At 37.8% G+C, this 20,145-nt stretch overlaps 1 protein-coding gene across 2 annotated transcripts in view; it reads left to right on the top strand.

Moving 5' to 3' along the window:
• Positions 1-20,145, top strand: part of olfm2a (olfactomedin 2a) — a 132,632-nt gene that overhangs the window by 68,154 nt on the left and 44,333 nt on the right. Inside the window, exon 1 of one of the 2 annotated variants that reach the window (XM_058378231.1) lies at positions 9,719-10,175. The exons of the other annotated variant lie outside the window; for it this stretch is intronic. Within the exon in view, the coding sequence (XP_058234214.1) occupies positions 10,032-10,175 (144 nt within the window). The 5' untranslated portion in view covers positions 9,719-10,031. Of the gene's footprint in view, positions 1-9,718; positions 10,176-20,145 lie in introns of those variants that run through there. 2 annotated transcript variants of the gene reach the window in all.

Genomic DNA, 20,145 nt, shown 5'->3' with positions numbered 1-20,145 from the left:
ATAATGTGAAGAAAGAAAAGAAAGAAAGAACAAACAAAGAAACAAAAACAAAAATATAAAAAAAGAAAGTGAGAAGAAAGAAAACAAGAAAGAAAGAATAATATAAAAAGGAACAAACAAACAAAATAAAATGTAAAAAGAAAGAAAGAAGAAAGAATAATCTGAAAAGAAAGAAAGAAAAATGTAAAAAGGAAGAAAATAAGAAACAAACAAACAAACAAAAATGTAAAAAAAAAGAAAGAAGAATGTTAAAAGAAATAAACAAACAAAATAAAAAATGTAGAAAAGAAAGAGGAAAGAAAAATGTAACAAGAAACAAACAAATGTTAAAAAAAAAGAAAAGAAAGAACAAAGAATAATGTGAAAAGAAAGAAAGAAAGAGGAAAGAATGATGTAAAAAGAAGCAAAAAATAAACAAACAAAAATGTAGAAAAGAAAGAAAGAAAGAAAGAAAGAATCATGTAAAAATAAACAAATAAACAAAATAAAAATGTAAAAGAAAGAAAGAAAGAGGAAAGAATGATGTAAAAAGAAGCAAAAAATAAACAAACAAAAATGTAGAAAAGAAAGAAAGAAAGAAAGAAAGAAAGAAAGAAAGAAAGAATCATGTAAAAATAAACAAATAAACAAAATAAAAATGTAAAAGAAAGAAAGAAAGAGGAAAGAATGATGTAAAAAGAAGCAAAAAATAAACAAACAAAAATGTAGAAAAGAAAGAAAGAAAGAAAGAAAGAAAGAATCATGTAAAAATAAACAAATAAACAAAATAAAAATGTAAAAGAAAGAAAGAAAGAAAGAAAGAGAGAGAGAGAGAGAGAGAGAGAGAGAGAGAGAGAGAGAGAGAGAAATTTCCCGTGACTGGAAGCAGCAGGTTTGTTTTCTGCAGTGAAGTGAGTTGTCAGGACGTATCTGAGCTGTGAGGAAGGAAACTTACTGTAGTTCCTTCACTCGTCTAACTGGAGATGATGGAGATGTCAAAACAAACCCCAAGGACTTCTCCCATATTTTGACAATCTTATGTTTACAATATAAAGTGTTTTTCTCCGTTTCTGGCTGCTGGATGGAAGAAAAGAGGGGGAAATAAATAAATAAATAAATAAATAAATAAATAAAAAAGAAAGGAAGGAAGAAAGAAAGAATTGCTGTTGATTGTTGTATACAATTTCAGTCTATTTTTCCAGATGAGGTTTCAATTAAAAGATTTGCTCAATTATGCACAAAAGAGACGAATCAAAACCAACAAAAGATTCGAACTCTGCCTTCACGTCCTGTCAGTAATAACCATCATCATGTCACTATCACTTTATAACGTTATTAATATCTTTATTAGAGACTTGTGCACGTGTCGATGCCACCCATCAAACCCCATGTGATTCACGAAGCAGAGGAGGCGATATGAACGGTCATCTTTCTTCATTTTCTTCAGTAAAAAAAATTCTGGCCCGGAAAAATGCAAACAGAGGCTTTAAAAAGAAAAGAAATCTTCTTAAACCCATTACACAGTTTTGATATAGCAGCTTTAAAATGCTGTGATCATAACAGTGCTTATTGAAACCTTTAATTCTAACAGAATATATAAATCTAAATCAACAGTTCATGTGGGTTCTCTCAGGGTTCTCCGGTTTCCTTCCACCACACGAGCCCTGAGATCAGGGACAGGCTACATCACACTCATCAACATAAAGCACTTACTGAAGGAGAATATTTCTGTCATGCAGCTCTTCAGAAAATTTCATTCTAAAGCGTTCTGTAGGTCTCCATGCCTGTGTGTTTATTCATTCTATAGATCATTTTCACTTCTGTTTAATGAAGGGGGCCAATAATTCTGCAGGCGTGAATGAAATCTGTCATTGCAAAGTCATCCACATAAAAAATACTGTGAGCCCAGCAGAAGGCTGGCTTTTGAAGAGAAGAAAGAAAGAAAGAAAGAAAGAAAGAAAGAAAGAAAGAAAGAAAGAAAGAAAGATTATCCTGACTAGGAGGAAATCGTTGAAGTGAACGTGGGTGAGAGGAGAAAAAGTTTGTTGCTCTTTGCTGCCACCCAGAGGTCGCTGTGTGCATTGCAGCTCTCAGGTCGGCTGAAGTTCATCCAATAGGAACTGATTAAAAATGCCTTTTAAAGCTAAAGCCCTGCAGGCTCATACCACACTAGAATTTTTAATAGATGCTTATGATGAAGTGGATGAGCGCTCGGTAAAGCAGAACCTTTGAACAGATGTGTGTTTGTGCATTTTTTGGCGTTAAACTGTACTCGGATTTGTGTGTGTGTGTGTGTTAGACACAGCGTGTGAGGAAATGAGGAAATTATTAAATGAAGATGCGACGGCTGTGGCCTGAAATAGCAAAGTGAGGGGCCTGCAGGGTGTGTGTGTGTGTGTGTGTGAGGCACAATCTGCCATTTTGCCATGGCTACAGCTCACACAGCCGAGCCGAGTGCGGTGGAGCACACAGCCATGGAGCTGCATACAGATGTGACTACAACACACCCACCACGTGACTCCTCCATCCTCCCTCCCAGCACACACACACACACACCGCCGCTTAATGAAGTATATACAACTATAATTACACCCCGTTCACTCAGAACTGGGGCAATTATTTTGCCGAATGCATGTTTGATCAGTGCCGAGACTGATTATCATTATGCTTTTTTTGCATGGCAGGTGCAGTGCTGATTTGCTGCACACGAGTGCCCTCTGGTGGCCAGAGAATGAACTGCTGCTGCTTTACAGCGTGGAGCCTCGTTATACCTTTAACAACCTTGTGAATAAATTCAGCACAAAAGAGAACCGTTTTTATTGCCTTTTTTATGCGTTATTATAAAACATACTTTGTGTTTAACTTGTGAAATAGTCAGTGGTCGTTAAATCACGTGTGGGAACACAGAATACAGTCACAATTTACTGCCTAAACTTTAGTTCTAGACAGAACTTAATAATGATTTATTTATCATGTTATGTTTTTAGGTTGCTGCGAACATTAGTGCATTTCTGCTCCAGCATTCTATTTGCAAAACCTCTTAAAAAACGAAATACAATAAACAGTAAATTGCTTCCTTTTTATTTGACAGTTCATTATAGGATGCCAAGAGTATAAATAAAACCGAACACTGTGTTTAACCAGAATCACGTAATTCTTTTTTTTTCTTTTCTTTTAGCATCCTTCTACATTGTAGTCTAGGTCCGTGTAGGAACTTCTTACACGTATTTTCGTGTTGTCGAGGAATCTCTGGAAATCCATCAAGAGGCTGTTTCACGTTGACTGTACCAGGTTTTCAGGAAGTGATGAATTCTGCACAGGAATTAAGGTTTAGACTACACTGTTTTCACGCTGGAAGACTGATTTTCTTTGTTTTTCTTTTTATATCCTGTAAAAAAAATGTTTTATATCCTGCTTTGCTTGTTCGCTGTAATATTTCTAAGCTTTGTTTCCTAAAATCAAGTTTTTCTGGCCCCTGGAAGTTCTCTCCTTCACTCTGATTCTTTTTCTTTAAAGTTGTCTTGAACAAAACATATACAGGTTTTTAGTAAAGCAGGTCAGCTACAAGGTTTTGTTGTGGTTGTTGGTGGTGTTGGTGATGATGGTGTTTTAAAAATGCAGTTCACTTCACAATCAGCAGAGGACTCTAAAAATTACACACTGCCCCTTTAAAGTGGTATTCACGCTGCTGTGGTCCGAATGTGAGTGTGAGTGTTGCTCTGATTTCAGACTCACTTGACTCTACTGATCCTCAGCGCATTTGCATTCATCTTACACACACAAACACACATCGAGAAAACAACTACACCATATTTATTGTTTTATTTATTTACTTATGTTTTATTTTGGCGCAGTCAGATACGTCACCTCGTCTCTTCTGTGTCCCACAACGTTCCTCTGCCTCTCAGGCTGCATGTGTGTGCTGTGGAAACTAATGATGCTGTAATCAGCTAAATCACACATGCTGGTTTATTTCCTGCAATTACAGACCTGAGTCACAGGAATCACAACACAGTTCCAGTGTAACCGAACTCACACCACCTCCTACAGGAAGTCTCGGGTTCGGTACCGTGCTACACTTCCTGGTCCGTATGACGGCTTTCACATTACTAATTTAACAGAACAAACTGCTAGTGTGAAACCCTCAACAAGGGGTCTGCTACTTTATTTATTTCTTTTCTTTTTTTTTTCTTTCTTTCTTTGATTAAAAAAAAGTTTTTATTTATTACCTTTAATATTTAATATTTATTTATTAAATGTAATATTTATTTAATAATTTAATATTTATTTATTTTCTTTCTCTCTTTCATTCTCTTATAAAAAAATTCATTTATTTAATAATTATTTATTTATTTATTTTTCTTTCTTTCTATGTTTCTTTCTTTCATTCTCTTTTAAAAAAATGTATTTATTTATTAAATGTAATATTTATTTAATAATTTAATACTTATTTATTTATTTATTTTCTTTCTTTCTTTTTCATTCTCTTTTTTAAAAAAAAAATGCATTTATTTAATAATTTAATATTTATTTATTTATTTTCTTTCTTTTTCTATTGTTACTAACAATAAGTTAAACATTTTATCTTAATACCTATTTAATACCATTAACTTAATTAGCGTTATTAATCACTATTCAGGCTGTTACTGTGTATGAGTTGACTGAGGATTGGTGCATGTATTAATTCAGCATTATAAAAGCATTTGTTAAGTTTATATATATATCACCAGTTTGTGGACCTTAAGTAATCTGTTCCCCAGACATTAAAAAAATCCCACAAATATATGTATTATAATTGTCATGTACGGATTATTGATCATCGATAATCGATCAGTTTATTCCATAGTGTTGATGATGGATGAGAAGATTTTTGTTGGTGTGTATTCTGCTCTTAAAGGACTGAGTGTTATGAAATCTGTTACTTGAATTTATTAGGATTTTTGGAGCATTGCACAAGCAGTGATTTGATTTTCTAAAGATTTATCAGACGAGTTGAGACTCTGAGACCCGAAGTGTAGAAGCTGTGCTGGAGATTCGATACAACATCACCTCAGAGTCTCACGCTGATGTTCCTGACAGACAGAACCCAGTCTGTAGCTCATCCACCTCACGCTTTGGAGTGTTTTGCTTTTGGAGATGTTTCTCTGCTCCTCACGGATGTACAGAGTGTTTATTTCAGCTCAAACTGCCGCTCACCTCTGACTTCGCTCATCACTATGCCGTTTCTGTCCACATTCCTGCTGAGTGTGAAAATCCCACCAGGTCATCAGTTTCTGAAACACTCAAACTAGCCAGTCAGAGAGCAAACAACAGCAGTGTAATGTTTTTGGCATGAGCATTAACCGAAGCTCTTCGTCGAAATCTGCATATGACTGATCGATTAACAAAATATAAACATTTTTTTCCATCACTATAAATATATTGATCTGAAAAATAATACAAATTTAATTTAAAAAATTGAATTTTTTTATAATTCGAAATGTAATAATAAATAATAATTAGTAATGTTTGTTTTTTGTATATGAATTTTGGTTTCTAATTTTGCCTTGACTTCAAATACCTTGTTAAATAATGAGCCACTTTACAAACACAGACATAAATACTGCTTGAAAATTCCTTAAAAATCTCAGGTTACCTGCAAATTCCTCACAATCTGATTTAAATGAAAGTAAATGAGTTTGTTAAAAGATTACGGCTCCAAAACGCCTGCTGTGTCACAACATCCTCCTCCTCCTCCTCATCATCATCATCAAAACAGAGAAGAGCACTTACCCACTCAAGCGCTCTTCAGCATAGGCTCCAGCAGATCCCCGTGACCCTAATTAGGAAAAAAGTGGGTATAGAAAATGGATGGATGGATGGATTTTTCCAGAAGAAGGCTATAGTGCACATCCTGCTTGTTTCTGGAAACAAGTCTTTGCAGCTGTTTGTGAAAGAAGTTTTGGCGTCCCTGATGAATAGATTCTGCATTGCTGTAAAAGTCCACGAGATCTCGGATCCACGGATTACTTCGGATATATTTATCTATGTTATAGTTCTTCAGTCAGAGATTATTTACTCTTCGGAATGAGAAAAGCTCGGCTATGTAACGGAGCTCAGGTTGCTGTGATGATGTTTTTAGAAATCCTGTCTGCTGCCAAGCAACAGTTGCTGAGATAAAACCAGAACCAGGACATCTGTTGCTCGCAGTACTGCACACTCACCACCGGATGGCAATGTCGCACTAATCACCAAACTAATCTCTCTAATCCTACAGACTCTGGAAAAAGCCGAGCTTCAGAACAGCACGTTTTTTCCCCCGTCTCATCCTCAGGGACTAGAGTATTGTAAGACCCAATGTCTAGCAGTTGTCACTTTTGGTTTCATCTTGATTGCAAAATATTTGTCCCTGTGAAGCACGTCCTGCTGTCCACAAGTTAAAGCCTAAAGGAGAAAGAAACGTCATTCATCACTCGGGCGGAATAATAACTGGCAAACACAAAGCCCTTTATTTTAGCTGTAATAAATGAAAGAAAATTAGATCTGTTCAGGCACTGATTAATAATTCACTGTTTTGCATCATAGCAGCATGTCAAGAGGGTGAGGGCTTGATGAGCCAAAAAAAAAGGTCAGCTTACTATATAGCAGGAAAAATGCTGTAAAAAATGAGAGAGAGAGAGAGAGAGAGAGAGAGAGAGAGAAAGTTCTGCCATTTTATTAAATCTCTTAAAGCAACGATTTTCCAGCAAATGTATTTTTTTTTTTGAAAGAAGTGATACACTGAAGCTGGTTATACTTTAGCTGATTTGTTTATTATGGGATGGTTAGTTCGAGACATTTGTTTATTATGGGATGGTTAGTTGGAGACACCCCTGATTGGACATACGGAAACGCTAACGTTGTTTAAATATCCAGAAAATGGTAAGGATAAGGAATGTGCAGTAAGAGCAGAATGAGCAGAAGGTGGAGGTGTTTTGTGTGAGATGGTCAGGGGGATTGGACGGGGTTACGGAGAGCTCTTGTTTGGCTGAAGTCATGCTAATGATCAGAACGGGCAGCTGATTAAACGAGTGGAAACAGGTGCAGCTTCTGGTCAGTTAGAGGTAAAGGGATGATGTGACTGAGAGACTGAATAAAATGTACAAGGATTTTTACTTTTTCTGTGGATTTGGTGGTGTTTTTTTTTTTCTTCTTCCAGAATGAACAGAACAAGTTTTAAGTTTTCAGTTAGTAATGAACTAAGCCCCATCCATCCATCCATCCATCCATCCATCTGTTTACTAACTCATCATTCATTAAGTCATTTTAACATGCCTTCCTTCCTTCATTCCTTCCTTCCTTCCTATACCTATTCTTTCCATACTTCCTTCCATCCTCCCTCCCTTCCTACATTTATTATTTACATACTTCCTTCCTTTCTTCCTTCCTACCTTCAATCATCCATTCCTTCCTTCCTTCCTTCCTTTCTCCCCCCTCCTTCCTCCCTCCCTCCCTCCCTCCCTCCTTCCTTCCCTCCTTCCTTCCTTCCTTCACCTCCCTCCCTCCCTCCCTCCCTCCCTCCTTCCTTCCTTCCTTTCTTCCTTCCTTCCACTCAGCTAATAAAGTAAGAAGTCGAATCACAGAGTGTCTCTGGATGAACAGGTCCTTGCAGAATTAAATGTTAGTGACTCCATTATCCTTACACTAGAGGAGATTTATAATCAGTTTCAATTCCTCACATTTCATCAGCATCATCTGGTATAACATTTTGGACCTGTGAATCAATTAAGTGTCACGAACGAATAACTCCGCCCACTCGGAAAACATTTTTGTACACGAATCATGCGATTGAGTTGATCTTCAATAGAATCTACATCCCTGTTATAAACATCACTTTTATCAGAAACATACATGCTGTTTGTGGGCGGAGCTTCCAATAGATCTATTATAAAGATTCATTAGCATTAGCTATATAGCTCTGAGAAAGTCTGGCTCTGCGGCTCTGTTCTTTAGCTCACGATCTACGATATAACAGTACAGACATTCTACACTTCTAGTTATTAGAAAATGGAAAAGAAATTAGAGTTTCTTATGATTTCAATATCATGCCACCTTGCTGATATAGTTCTCTCATTACTAGCTACGTTACTAGCACTTTATTATCTGGTTTTTATCAGTACGACTTTCTTTATTGTTATCATTTATCTTTAGCTTGTATTTCATTAATAAAAGTTATCTTGTAAAATATTAGCTGTTATTCTGAGTTATTAGCACGGCGCCGGATGTTATCTCGCTATGAGACCGCTGAGTCGTTATGGCTTATTAATTCGATAATATCTTGCTAATACTAGTTAGTATTCGATTGATATCACTAATTAACACATTATTACAAGTTATTATCTCATCTCTCTAAGTTCTTTGTCGCTCATAATTAAAAGTTATCATCTTGCTGTGACAAAATGTTCTGTTATTCCCAGTTATTAGCATGTTATAACACGTTATCCTACTATTAGAAGATTATAGCCATGTTATCACGAGTTATTACTTAAATATATTACAAATGATTATCTTACAATTACGTCATCGGATTATTTATTATTGTGTATTGGGCTACAACGAGTTTCTTTTATTAGCTTGTTAGTAACATGTTATTAGCACGTTGTTATATGTTGTTATATATTATTATGTGTTATTAGTTAAAAAGGAGGAGTATTAGCTCAGTGGCTCAGGTGTTCAAATCCCGCTGATGCCCAACCTTGTAAGATATATCTTTATTTGCAATTAAAACTTTTTTTTAATGCTTTAGATACCACTTCCAAGCCAAGCATTCACTGAAAAAATAATTATCTCGAATAAAACAAACACATAAAGGCTAAAACTGGGTGTTTGATTTTTTAAATTGTTTGTCTGCTGAGGTACATCGATCAGTTCTACTACCATAGCGAAGCCCCGCCCCCTGGACACACCCCTGATTGGAAGTTTACTGGATCCTCACAGTCCCTTATCACCTTTCCATGGAGCACGTATTCAATAAAATAAATACAATTACAGCTTAATCGAGATCCGTTAAGTATTCCGCTGTCTTATTCGTCACGCTTGGTTCCATTTGACCGAACACGTCCAGAGTCAGTGGTGCGAGCATGACAGTCTGCTTCCTGTGAGCGAGTGACCTGAGTGTGTGAGTCAGATCAGGTGAGAGTGAGGAGAAAGAGGGCGGGATGCTGCTGAGAGACTCCTGCACCGCACCGTGTTTCCCTATAACGGAATAATTACAGAGTTGACAGGTGGAGTGTATGATTGATGAACTGTCCAGAGGTAGAGGAGCTCACACGAGCTTTCTTCATTAATACTCCAGGAGCTAGCTATATATTCTCCTTACTGTTCTATTACACACACACACACACACACGTTGCTCATGATGAGCTTAATATAGCAGGAGCTTTAATCCCGTTCTGTACAGCTGTGAGTGAGACTTATCCAGGCTTAAAACAGGCCTAATTGTTGCAGAAGATCCGAGAGGCGCGTTTCTCCCTTAGCCTCCCACTGTTCATTTGTTCCCCCGGAAAAAAAAGAAAAAAATCGGAATGAGATGAGTATAGGATGTGTGCGTGAAGCGGCTGGAGAGGAGAGAGAGAGCGAGGGAAAGAAGGGAGGGAGGGGATGAGAGCGAGGGAGTGAGAGAGTGAGATAGGGAGGCAGCCAATGCGCAGCTCTGCATCTTGAAAGAGAGAGAGAGAGAGAGAGAGAGAGAGAGAAGGGTGGAGAAGAGAGAGAGAGTGTGTGTGTGTGTGTGTGTGTGTGTGTGAGAGAGAGTGTGTGTGTGTGTAAGGGAGAGAGGCGCTGGCATTCGCTCTTAGACATCAGGAGCCGGGTGGACTGACGGAGTGTGATGCCACTGGATCGTGCTCTAGCTTTCGCTGCTGCATTTGCGCGTCCAGCCTGTTGTTGAGACGCGGTCGCAAGCGCGAGAGTGCATCGTGCGCGAGGCTCAAGTCGCTCACGTGAGTGTGTGTGTGCGAGTGTGTGTGGGCCCCCTGGCGAGGGGCTCAGCAGGTTGGGCTGGGGGGCAGTAAGGCCAGGTGGCTGTGAGCACCATGAGCGTGCCGCTACTGAAGATCGGAGCGGTGCTCAGCACCATGGCCATGGTCACCAACTGGATGTCTCAGACGCTGCCCTCGCTCGTGGGGCTCAACGGCACCACCGTGTCCCGCGCCGGAACCTCGGAGAGGATCGTCAGCGTGCGTAATCTTACCTCCTTACCTCACACACTTCACACACCTCTTCTTCATCTGTTGAGCTTAAGTGTTTTAGACTCTGGGGATGATCGGAGATTGCTTCGGTGCTTACGTGGAGCTTATGGCTATGTCTATAGGAGAGACATTACTCTGGGTAGATGGAGATGATGGCTGATTGTGGCTGATTTTTCAGTGATGCTCAGGTGCAGATGATACAGAGCGAACAGATGCCACAGATCTCTGGAGAGCTGAGAGGAGATCCTACTCTAATGCTGTGCTGTCGTATGTGTCATATATGGCTTATGTGATATTTCTACACTGTGTAACACTGCCATAATGTCTACTTTACTCATTTACTCTGATCTTATTAAATAATTAACATTACCGCATTTTTAGTTCTGGAATTTACACATTGCTTTTAACTCAACTTTTACATTTATCCATGCTGAAACAGGAGATTCCTAAAATTACTCGCAGTTTGATTTGCTTCTTAATTTTGCAGCTTGTTGAAGTATTGTTTTTAAACTTGAACACGTGTTGTGACGACTATTGCTGCGATTCGCAAAAAATCAGTCTTAGCTACATGTTAAATTTAGGGGCGTGGCTGATAGACGCTTCGAAGTAGTAGTGACGCTGAAAACAGAGAGGAACTAAGCAGGAAGAAAATGGCCGGCCTTCTTGGCCGTGCAGAAGAAAATTTGTCATGCTTCAATCTGGCTTTTTTTTAATGGATTCAAATCTGATTATAATGGACAGACACTCGAGACGAGTCAATTACGGCTCTTGAAATCTGGGCCTTACATATGAAAGTATGTGGAATTGTTGAACGAGGTGCATTACAGAAACTTGCTGCTGTGGTGAAGTCCGAGTATTTTACACAGAAACTGAATGAGACTCAACAGCACCACTCCATGGCCTGAGGTAATTTGGGGTTTTATTTTTGTGTAATCATTAATCTTTTTTTTTTAATGGTAATGGTCAGGGAAACATGGCACATACGCACAGATTTTGCAGCGATGGTTGATTAAAAACACACCCACCATGCTCTGTGTTTTTATCAATCTCTCATATTGCTGTAGCCTCAATATGGTGTTTAAAGAAAAGAAAAAAAGAAAAAGAAAAGAAAGAGAAGCGTGTCCTGGGGTTACTCGGGCTGACTGGCATCGCCTGGTCAGCCTCAATCAAATTAAAGAAAGAGGCTGCAGTGCTTGAAATGTAAGCAAATTTTCTGAGAGCTCAGAATATCCTAAAAGGTTCTTAAGTGGATGCTGGCTGCAATCTCACCAAGTGTGTGTGTGTGTGTGTGTGTGTGTTAAGACAGTGTGAGGGAGGTGAGTGCTTTTGACATTTCCAGGATCATTAAAGGTGAGTCATAGTGTTTGGTGTCTGTGGTGAAGAGTGCTTTCTCTGAGCATCTGCCCCTCTCTAACTAACTGCCCCAGCTCATGGGTAGAGCAGCTGGATGAAGGGGAAATTGACTATTAATCTAGGAGTCCATCACAGACCATTTTCGTCTGGGAGACACGTGTGAAGGCATACTATCCTAATCACTGACTGCTGGAAGATCGAGCCGAGGATTTCCAGCCGAGGATAAATTAACGGCCCTGAAGAAAATCTAGGATTAGCTCAGGTTCCTGAAAGCGATCGGGCAGAAGGTTTCGAGAAGGTGTTGAGATGTTTATTTAGCATTTATGGAAGGAGTCGCACTTACAGTTTCAGCACTTATAGTAACAGCTGTCATTTTAACTTTACACTTTTTATGATGTATTAAAAACTAACTAGACTCTACATCAGAAGTGAGAACAGGAAGGAAGCTGCTTTGAGAACTGATTTGTAGCATTTCAGCAAATTCTTGTTGTGCTTTTATTTTTTTTTTCACACCGGGACCGATTTGGCTTGTTTCCCTATCACCTGCACTGAAAAGAGTGGTTACAGTCAAACCCACAGACGGAGTCCACAGATAAAGCAGGAAGATAGCAGGCAGTCTGTTTCCTGTGTAAGTGCGTGACTCAAAGCTACTGTTCCCATGTCGGCTCTCGACAACGCCGAGACACAACAGCAACACGAGTGACCTTTGGATTAAGATTGTTGTGATGTTAAATCAAACAATAAAGCCACAAATGCAAATTGTTAGCTCCAGTTAATTTCCCAGAGCGATCCTATGGGTGAAGCTTACATCATGGTCGTTCATCATCCCAGGGAACGACTCTCACAGCTTTAGTTCCTACCTGCTAACACATAAGCTAACACACTGGAACCAAACCTGCTAAACTGTGTCCCAAAATACAACCCTCTATCTATATAATCAACTCTAAAAGTATTGGCACCCTATCTATATAATCAACTCTAAAAGTATTGGCACCCTGCCTGTCTGCTCAACTCTAAAAGTATTGGCACCTTGTCTATCTAATAAACCCTAAAAGTATTGCCACCCTATCTATCCAAGCAACGCTTAAAGTATTGGCACCCTGTCTGTCTGCTCAACTCTAAAAGTATTGGCACCCGGTTTGTCTGCTCAACTTTAATATTAATGACACCCTGTCTATCTACTAAACTCAAAATATTGGCACCCTGTCTATCCGCATAATTCTAAAAGTATTGGCACCCTGTCTGTCTGCTCAACTCTAAAAGTATTGGCACCCGGTTTGTCTGCTCAACTTTAATATTAATAGCACCCTGTCTGTCAGCTCAACTTTAATATTAATGACACCCTGTCTATCTACTAAACTCAAAATATTGGCACCCTGTCTATCCGCATAATTCTAAAAGTATTGGTAGCCTGTCTGTCTGCTCACCTCTAAAAGTATTGGCACCATGTCTGTCTACTAAACTCAAAGTATTGGCACCCTGTCTGTCTGCTTTACTCTAAACGTATTGCTGTATCCCAAAATATAAACAAAACTGTAATTTAAACCCCAAAATTGTTAACCAGGACAAAATATTTACAAATGTATCACAATAAGGCTTTTCACACTTGATATAGTTTCCCCTATGTGAGTGTAAATGCTGGGTGAACAGAATCCTGGGTTACTTAGTTTCATACTGCTTATAATTTACCCAGGTTTATTAATTATAATCTGACATTTCACATCGTACATTCCTAAACCCTGGATTAGCCTTCTCTTTATTTGCATATTTGCACATCAACAATCATGACTGGAGTTGGTGTTTTTAAGTTTCTTGTGTATTTCACCAGGCGTTCTCAGATATCCAACTTCTGCTAATTTTTACTCACTTCCTTAAACACACAGTTATTATTGACTGCCATCCAGTTTGTCCTGACAGAATATTCTGTAACTGTAAAAAATAGCTCCAGTCTACTATTCACCAGTCACAATTTGACATGATTTTTTTAACACATTTTTCTCCTGACTACTGCGACTACCGCTTACACACACACAGGGTTTCTGTAACATGTGATATGAGGCACAGAGACGCTGTTCAGATTCTGACTGGGTTTTGGTTGCTAAGCATCGAGCCATAACATTTTAACACCCTTTCACACTGTAGATGTTTGGCACAACAACGTGGAGTAAATGCTTCATAACCGCAGGTAAAAAGCCGTGATGACCTCGCTTCTGGAATTACACGTGGGAAACGTTCCTCTACCTGGGGTAAAAACAGGGTTTAACATTATGAGAACCCAGAGTTAATCGCAGTCTAGAAAGCTCTATAGAATTCTTCGTTGTTAATAAATGTGGCCTTTCTTTGTCTTGATACCTGACCATCTGCTCCAGCGACTTTAATTCAGTCCCAATGCACACCTCTAGCATACATCTTTAAAGCCAGACAGGCCACGTCCAGTATCTACAGCATTAACAGTCACCACACACACGCTCACCAGAGGCCACTTGATAGTAGTTTGGAAAGTCTTACTAACAAGACAGATATAAGAGAAAAGTTGAAACAGTGAAGCAATGCTGCAGTAAAATGCACAAAAAGTGCCACTTCTGCATTCCCCAGAGGGATGTGTACAGTGTCCATGCGCTTTACTCTGACTCCATGCAGTACATAACCACAAATACATAACCACACATTCCTCCCACTAAAAATAGTCATGTCAAATATACTTTTTCTAAAAAAAGATGGAAGTTATTGATCGCCTTAAGTAATGGCTTTAGGAAAGTGTTAGAATGCACCGAATGGAAGATCTTCTTCCTCTTCCAGTTTGCCTCTTTGGGGCTGCTGAAAAGCAAGGAAATGTAACTGACCACTGTGAAAAGTGCATGAAAATACCTAACACAACAACAACAACAACAACAAAAAACCCCAGTGTTTGGATATCTAATGTATTTCTTTAGGAAAAAAAACAACCACAATTTTGTATCCCACTCAGTAAATGTTAAATAAATGACATTAGAAACCAGTGTAGTTATTAAAAACAATGTAATCTATAATTAACGGATTATATCTGTATATACTATATGTATGCATATATTTAGTGATCTTAATGTATGTATATATGTTTTGTGTCTCCGTGTCTGTCTCCCTCTCCAGTGGGTCTGACTCATGACTGGAATCTGATCCTCTTATATTCCTTTCTCATTTGCATAAAGTTAAGTTAAACTTGTCAAAGTTTTTTTTCTCCCCCCATTGCTCTTGCTACCACACAGGATTTTCACCTGGTATTGCCAAAGTCTTCACGTCTCTGCAGTGTGAACGCAGCATCAGATTTCAGTTAGAAGTGAATCCTGATTAAACAGGTTGTGTTCGCTTCGGTACAGAGAAAAGTGTTGCCGTTCTTATGTAGTGTAATCACACATACTAGGGATGGGACACAGTGACACTGAATCTGCTTCTCTTTTACATGCCAAATATCTGTATTTAGATTTGAAGTGGGTGTGGCTTAAACCTAAACAGAACCCTTGTGTCTCATTTTTCTTATTTCTTTAAATATTAAACTGATAGAATTTTCTTTTGGGTTCATGTTTTGAGAAGAAGATAGATTTGTGCTGCTGCCAAAGCCTCCAAGCTGATATCAGGGAAGCAAAATGCCAAAAGAACCACACACAGTCAGGGTTCGAGTAGGAATGCTCTGCAGAGTTTATTGAGACAGACAGGGAGTATTTATACAAACCAAATACACTAGAGTCTCGGCATACCAGTTTAATTCGTTCTGGAGGCGAGTTCTTAAGGCACAAATTTGTATTACGAAACAAATTTTCCCATTAGAAATAATGTAAATGCAGATAATCCGTTCCAGCCACCCAAAAATATGACCAATATTACCAATACGAAGCGGATGTAAACTGCATGGCTGCTTTCAAGGAACTGCTTACAAGGGAACTCGTCCTCATCTGGCTACCAACCGGTGACAGTTGCTTCATGTGACATGAAAAGTCAACCAGCTACATCATATCAAACTACTGCTCATGCTGCGTAACACACCAGGAGGAAAGCGCCGTCTGCCCTCTTCTGCATGAATGAGCTCAAAGATGCGTACGATTGGCCGAGGTCACTGTGATTGACAGGAGAGGCAGAGTGTGTCATTCCTTCCACAAAGTAATGGACAGGTTTTTGATTTGAAATTCAGATGATTTTTATTTGTACTCAGAATTTTCAACAAATTTAGTTTATATTTTAATAAGCAAATGTGGTAGCTTAGAGGTTAAGGTGTTAAGCTATTGACTAGAAGGTTGTGAGTTTGAATCCCAGGTCCACCAAGCTGCCCCTGCTGGGCCCCTGAGCAAGGCCCTTAACTGTCAAAAAATGAGATAAAATTGTAAGTAGTGCTGGACTGGTCTGCTAAAAAGGCACTATGTGGTCAGAGTTAAGAAAAATATGATATATATTTTGTGTTTTGCAACAAACTGTGATTTTTTGCTTCATGTAAACATTTATCGACTGGATTGAATTTCTAGAGCGAGTGCGACCAATTTGTGTAGAGTTCACGTGAACCAGTAACAGTGTGGAATCTCATTAGGATGTTGGTGCTGATGGGATTTACAGTATAACTACAGTCTTACTTCTAGGTGTTTAATCCATGTAGTGGTAGAATAGCGTAGTAGCGATGTGTCTGATGTTAAACACCAGCGTCGTGGGTTGGATTTTATTCAGTGTTTTGAAAATACCTGATCAAATCATGTAGGATGAATGAAAACTAATTGTTGTAAATGTTACTTGTTCATTCACATGGAATTGATGTATGCATGTGAATGAAGTAAATTCTGCAAGATTTTGTTTCAGCGTAAATGAAACTGTGGATGAAATATATGTATATATATATATATGCTTTGTCCTGATTTTTTGTTGTCCTCTGAAGCATCTAGTCACATACAATACACAACCAGAATCTATTATTAGTATGTCGGCCATGTATGTGCTCAAGATGTAACATACAACATTAGTCCTAATTGTTGTCATGTCCCTTTAAGAGCCTTCTGGACTGTGCTGGTGTGACAGCTTTCTCTATCACGTTCACACCCTCCTCCAGGAGGTGCTACTACAGCTCCCAGCTCCCTGCTCCCAGCTCCCAGATCCCAGATCCCAGATCCCAGTTCCTAGCTCTGCACTTTATCCACAGACCCAGCTCTTTAATTACCTTTTTTCCCCCACCGATTACAAGTCTCAGCAGCCTCTTGCGCCCACGCGATCTGCGATTATTCATGAGACCGGAGCTGCACGTGTATCATTTCCAAACAAGGGTTTACTCTCGGTGAGGTAACATCGCTCAATCTGTTCAACCAGCACACGCCACATTCAGTCTTCTCTCTGGGGATCAAAAATCGTGACTGTATGGTTCTTCAGTTTTATTTTCCTGATCGCTAAAATGTTATTCAACCCGATCTATAAGACGTGAAGAGCACACCTTGTTTACTGGAGCGAAAATTAGTACTCCCCATGCTTGCTCAATAGAGAAGAGTACTTTATATAGGTTTATTTTTTAAAGTTTTTATTCTTAAACAAGAAAACCAAGATAAGTAGTCAAAATCAATAGAAAAATATTTTTATTACTTATTTTTTAATCATGACCCTCTCAGTCTCTGGACCTGATCTGACATGGTGTTTAACATCTACAACAATAAGAAAGGAAATATTAATAAGAACCTGTGGGTGGTGGTACAAGAGGTCTGAAAATTACTGCTAAGCGGATCAACAAGTTACTCCGAAGTGGGTGTACACATCGTTAAAGATTACATTTGTATCATGTCAGAAACAGGGATGCAAACTTTTGCACAAATATCGTTTTGTTAGCAGGAAACTTCACATACACAACAATGACGAGGGACAGCGAGAGCGGTGAATATTGTTTTATCAGTGCTGGGATAGACTCAGTTTCCCATGAGGCACCACAGCCTTCTAGGCTAGAACTTCCAGCTGATATGATCCAGATAACCTGACTTGTGCTTGTACATACCTGAGTCCAATAGTGGTTTAAAAATAAAAAATGAAAAAGGTTGAAGCAAAGGAATTGTTGTGATCGATAGTCTGGTGTTTTACTTTATTATTGGTTTTTTTTTGTGCTTCTGGTTGAGTTTGTTCTGTTTGCATGAATTCTTTTAATTTTTTCCCTTTTTTATTTATTTTTTTTTTTTTTACTTTTTTTTTATTTTGTTTTTAAGGTTTTTTTTTTTACCATTTTACTTTATTTTTTTTCATTTTTTATTATTTCATGAAATCATCAAAAAGTGTGTAAAAACAAACAAAAATGATGCACTTCTGTAAAAGCTAATCGTCTAAATACCTGAATTCTGGCATATTTGTTTGTTGCTTTGCATAAATGAGAATCCTACGAATTCAACACCAGAGGACGGGATGATTGGGGAAACCGGTGTGTTCATGTTAAAGACAGAGATGGACTAATTTTTATTTTTTAATTTAAATGACATCATGAACATATTTGTGCAGCAAAGCTTGTCCTGGGGGTGTGTAAACTTTTGCACTTGTGTGTAAACTGTACTGCACTTCACTGTTTTGTGGATTTCTACCATACTGTATGATTCAGTCGGTGAGCATCCCTGTGATACTGAGTACCCATAATGCACTTTGGTGTATAGTGGGAATCGTGAATAAGGCACCATTTTGGACACAGATATCCACACACACCAGCTCAGCAGTGTGTCACACTAAACTACGAAAGAAAGCTCAATATTCTCTCGGCATTTTCCTAAGGTATAAAAGTCTGTGATATAAATCAGAAATGAAAAGCGTTCAGGTTTCGGGTTGCAGTCGAAATGTTTACGATTCAACTCCATCCATTTTAATCTGATCCAATTCAATAAACTGCAATTTGCACCTTGAATCGAAGTTTCAACCTGTGAAATGGGACCCGAAAAGCTGTGAGAATGTCAACAAGCTGCTTATGAGCTGAACAGAAAATTAAATATAATAACAGCGACCATAGCATGTTAATCAGGAGGGTTTTTTGGTAATTGAAGCCGAATCAGAGATCTCTCAGACTTCGCAGTGACAGTTCTGAGCTCACTAGTGAAAATGTCGATCTTTTAAAGTTTTATACGGTGTGGATTTAGAGGTTTTCAGCACTAAATGTCCACACTAGGGAGCCCTAATTGAGTTTCTAATGCGTGCGGGTCAGAGGAGCTGGCAGGTGGATGAGGATGGATAGAGAGAGCAGAAATGATACTGCAGTGATTATAGCATCCTTCCTTCTAGGAAAAGCATCGTTTATTTCTGATATTGATATATGGAAGAGCAGGACAGGAAGTGAAGAAGAATAAACAGGGGGTGGTGCTGTAGTAGGAAAATAGTCATTGATTATTAATCTTTATTCATTACTAATTCATTGAACTTGTTACTTAATACTATTAAAGTTGATTGTTTTCCAATAACCACGTGGAACGACATTTATTATTGTTTATCATGATTCTAAATTGAATATTTGCTCAGCCTGTTACTCATTTTATTTATTATTTACTGATAATTTAGTTTCTTTCTTTGGTCATTTGAAGCTTGGAATTAGGAATAAATTGGTTTATTAATCATATAAATCTAGTGTAGTTTGATCTTCTAACAGGAAATACTAAATAAACATGACTATATTTAACAAATCACTTGTCTTTTTATTAGTAGTGATATTGATCAAACAAACAAACAAAAATGGAGATTCCTTCCAAATAAATAAATAAATAAATAAATAAATAAATAAATAAAGTTGAGTTATGTGTGGGAAAACTTTATAGCTTTGCAAAATTTTACAGACACTTGAGAGTCCTTCGAAATACATAAATAAACAAACAAATGAATGAATAAATAAAAAAATAAATAAGTAAATAAATAAATGATTAAATACATAAATAAACAAATACGAAGTACGAAAGAAAGAAAGTAAATAAATAAAGAAAGAAGAGTCATGTGTGGGAAAACCAAAGTTTACTGACACTGGAGACTCCTTCCAAATAAATAATAAGTAAATAAATAAATAAATGAATAATAAGGTTTTTTTTTGAATACACACTAATCATTACTCATTACTAATTAATTTAACTCATTACTAATTACTATTAAAGTTCATTGTTTTCCAATTTACAGCTTATTTATCAACACCTTAACATTTTCTGTTAAAAAATGCTATATTTAATACATTTCACTTTGTGGTAACGTCCCATTATTCTCCTCTAACATTAAACCAGCAGCTCTGTCCTTTTATTTCTCCTTCTCCCTTTAGTCTCTTTAGTACCATTACTAAAATACGCTCAGTTTCAGTACATTTTTCTGTCTTGTGCCCTCAGATCGAAGTTTATGGAGACGGATGCAGAGGAAAGCACATCCTGTTCGTTTTTCGTATTTTATAAAAGCACTTGTAACATTTTTTTTTTATTGTGAGTGAACACCGATTAAAATAAAACCCTTTACAGTTTCAAGAGATCTCTTCCCCTTCTTGACCATAAATGATGAGTATTTTATCAGCCTAAAATAGTACACTTTTTCAAAAATATTAGTTAAAAAAAGATACCTTAGCAAGTAAAAATATTTAGAATATGATGAAGAATTTGTCTAATATTTTGTGCCACAA

The sequence above is a fragment of the Hemibagrus wyckioides genome, linkage group LG24 (assembly GCF_019097595.1).
Source record: "Hemibagrus wyckioides isolate EC202008001 linkage group LG24, SWU_Hwy_1.0, whole genome shotgun sequence".
Classification (NCBI taxonomy): domain Eukaryota; kingdom Metazoa; phylum Chordata; class Actinopteri; order Siluriformes; family Bagridae; genus Hemibagrus; species Hemibagrus wyckioides.
The sequence above is the reverse complement of the archived record's forward strand: the minus strand, read 5'-3'. Positions and strand labels throughout refer to the sequence as shown.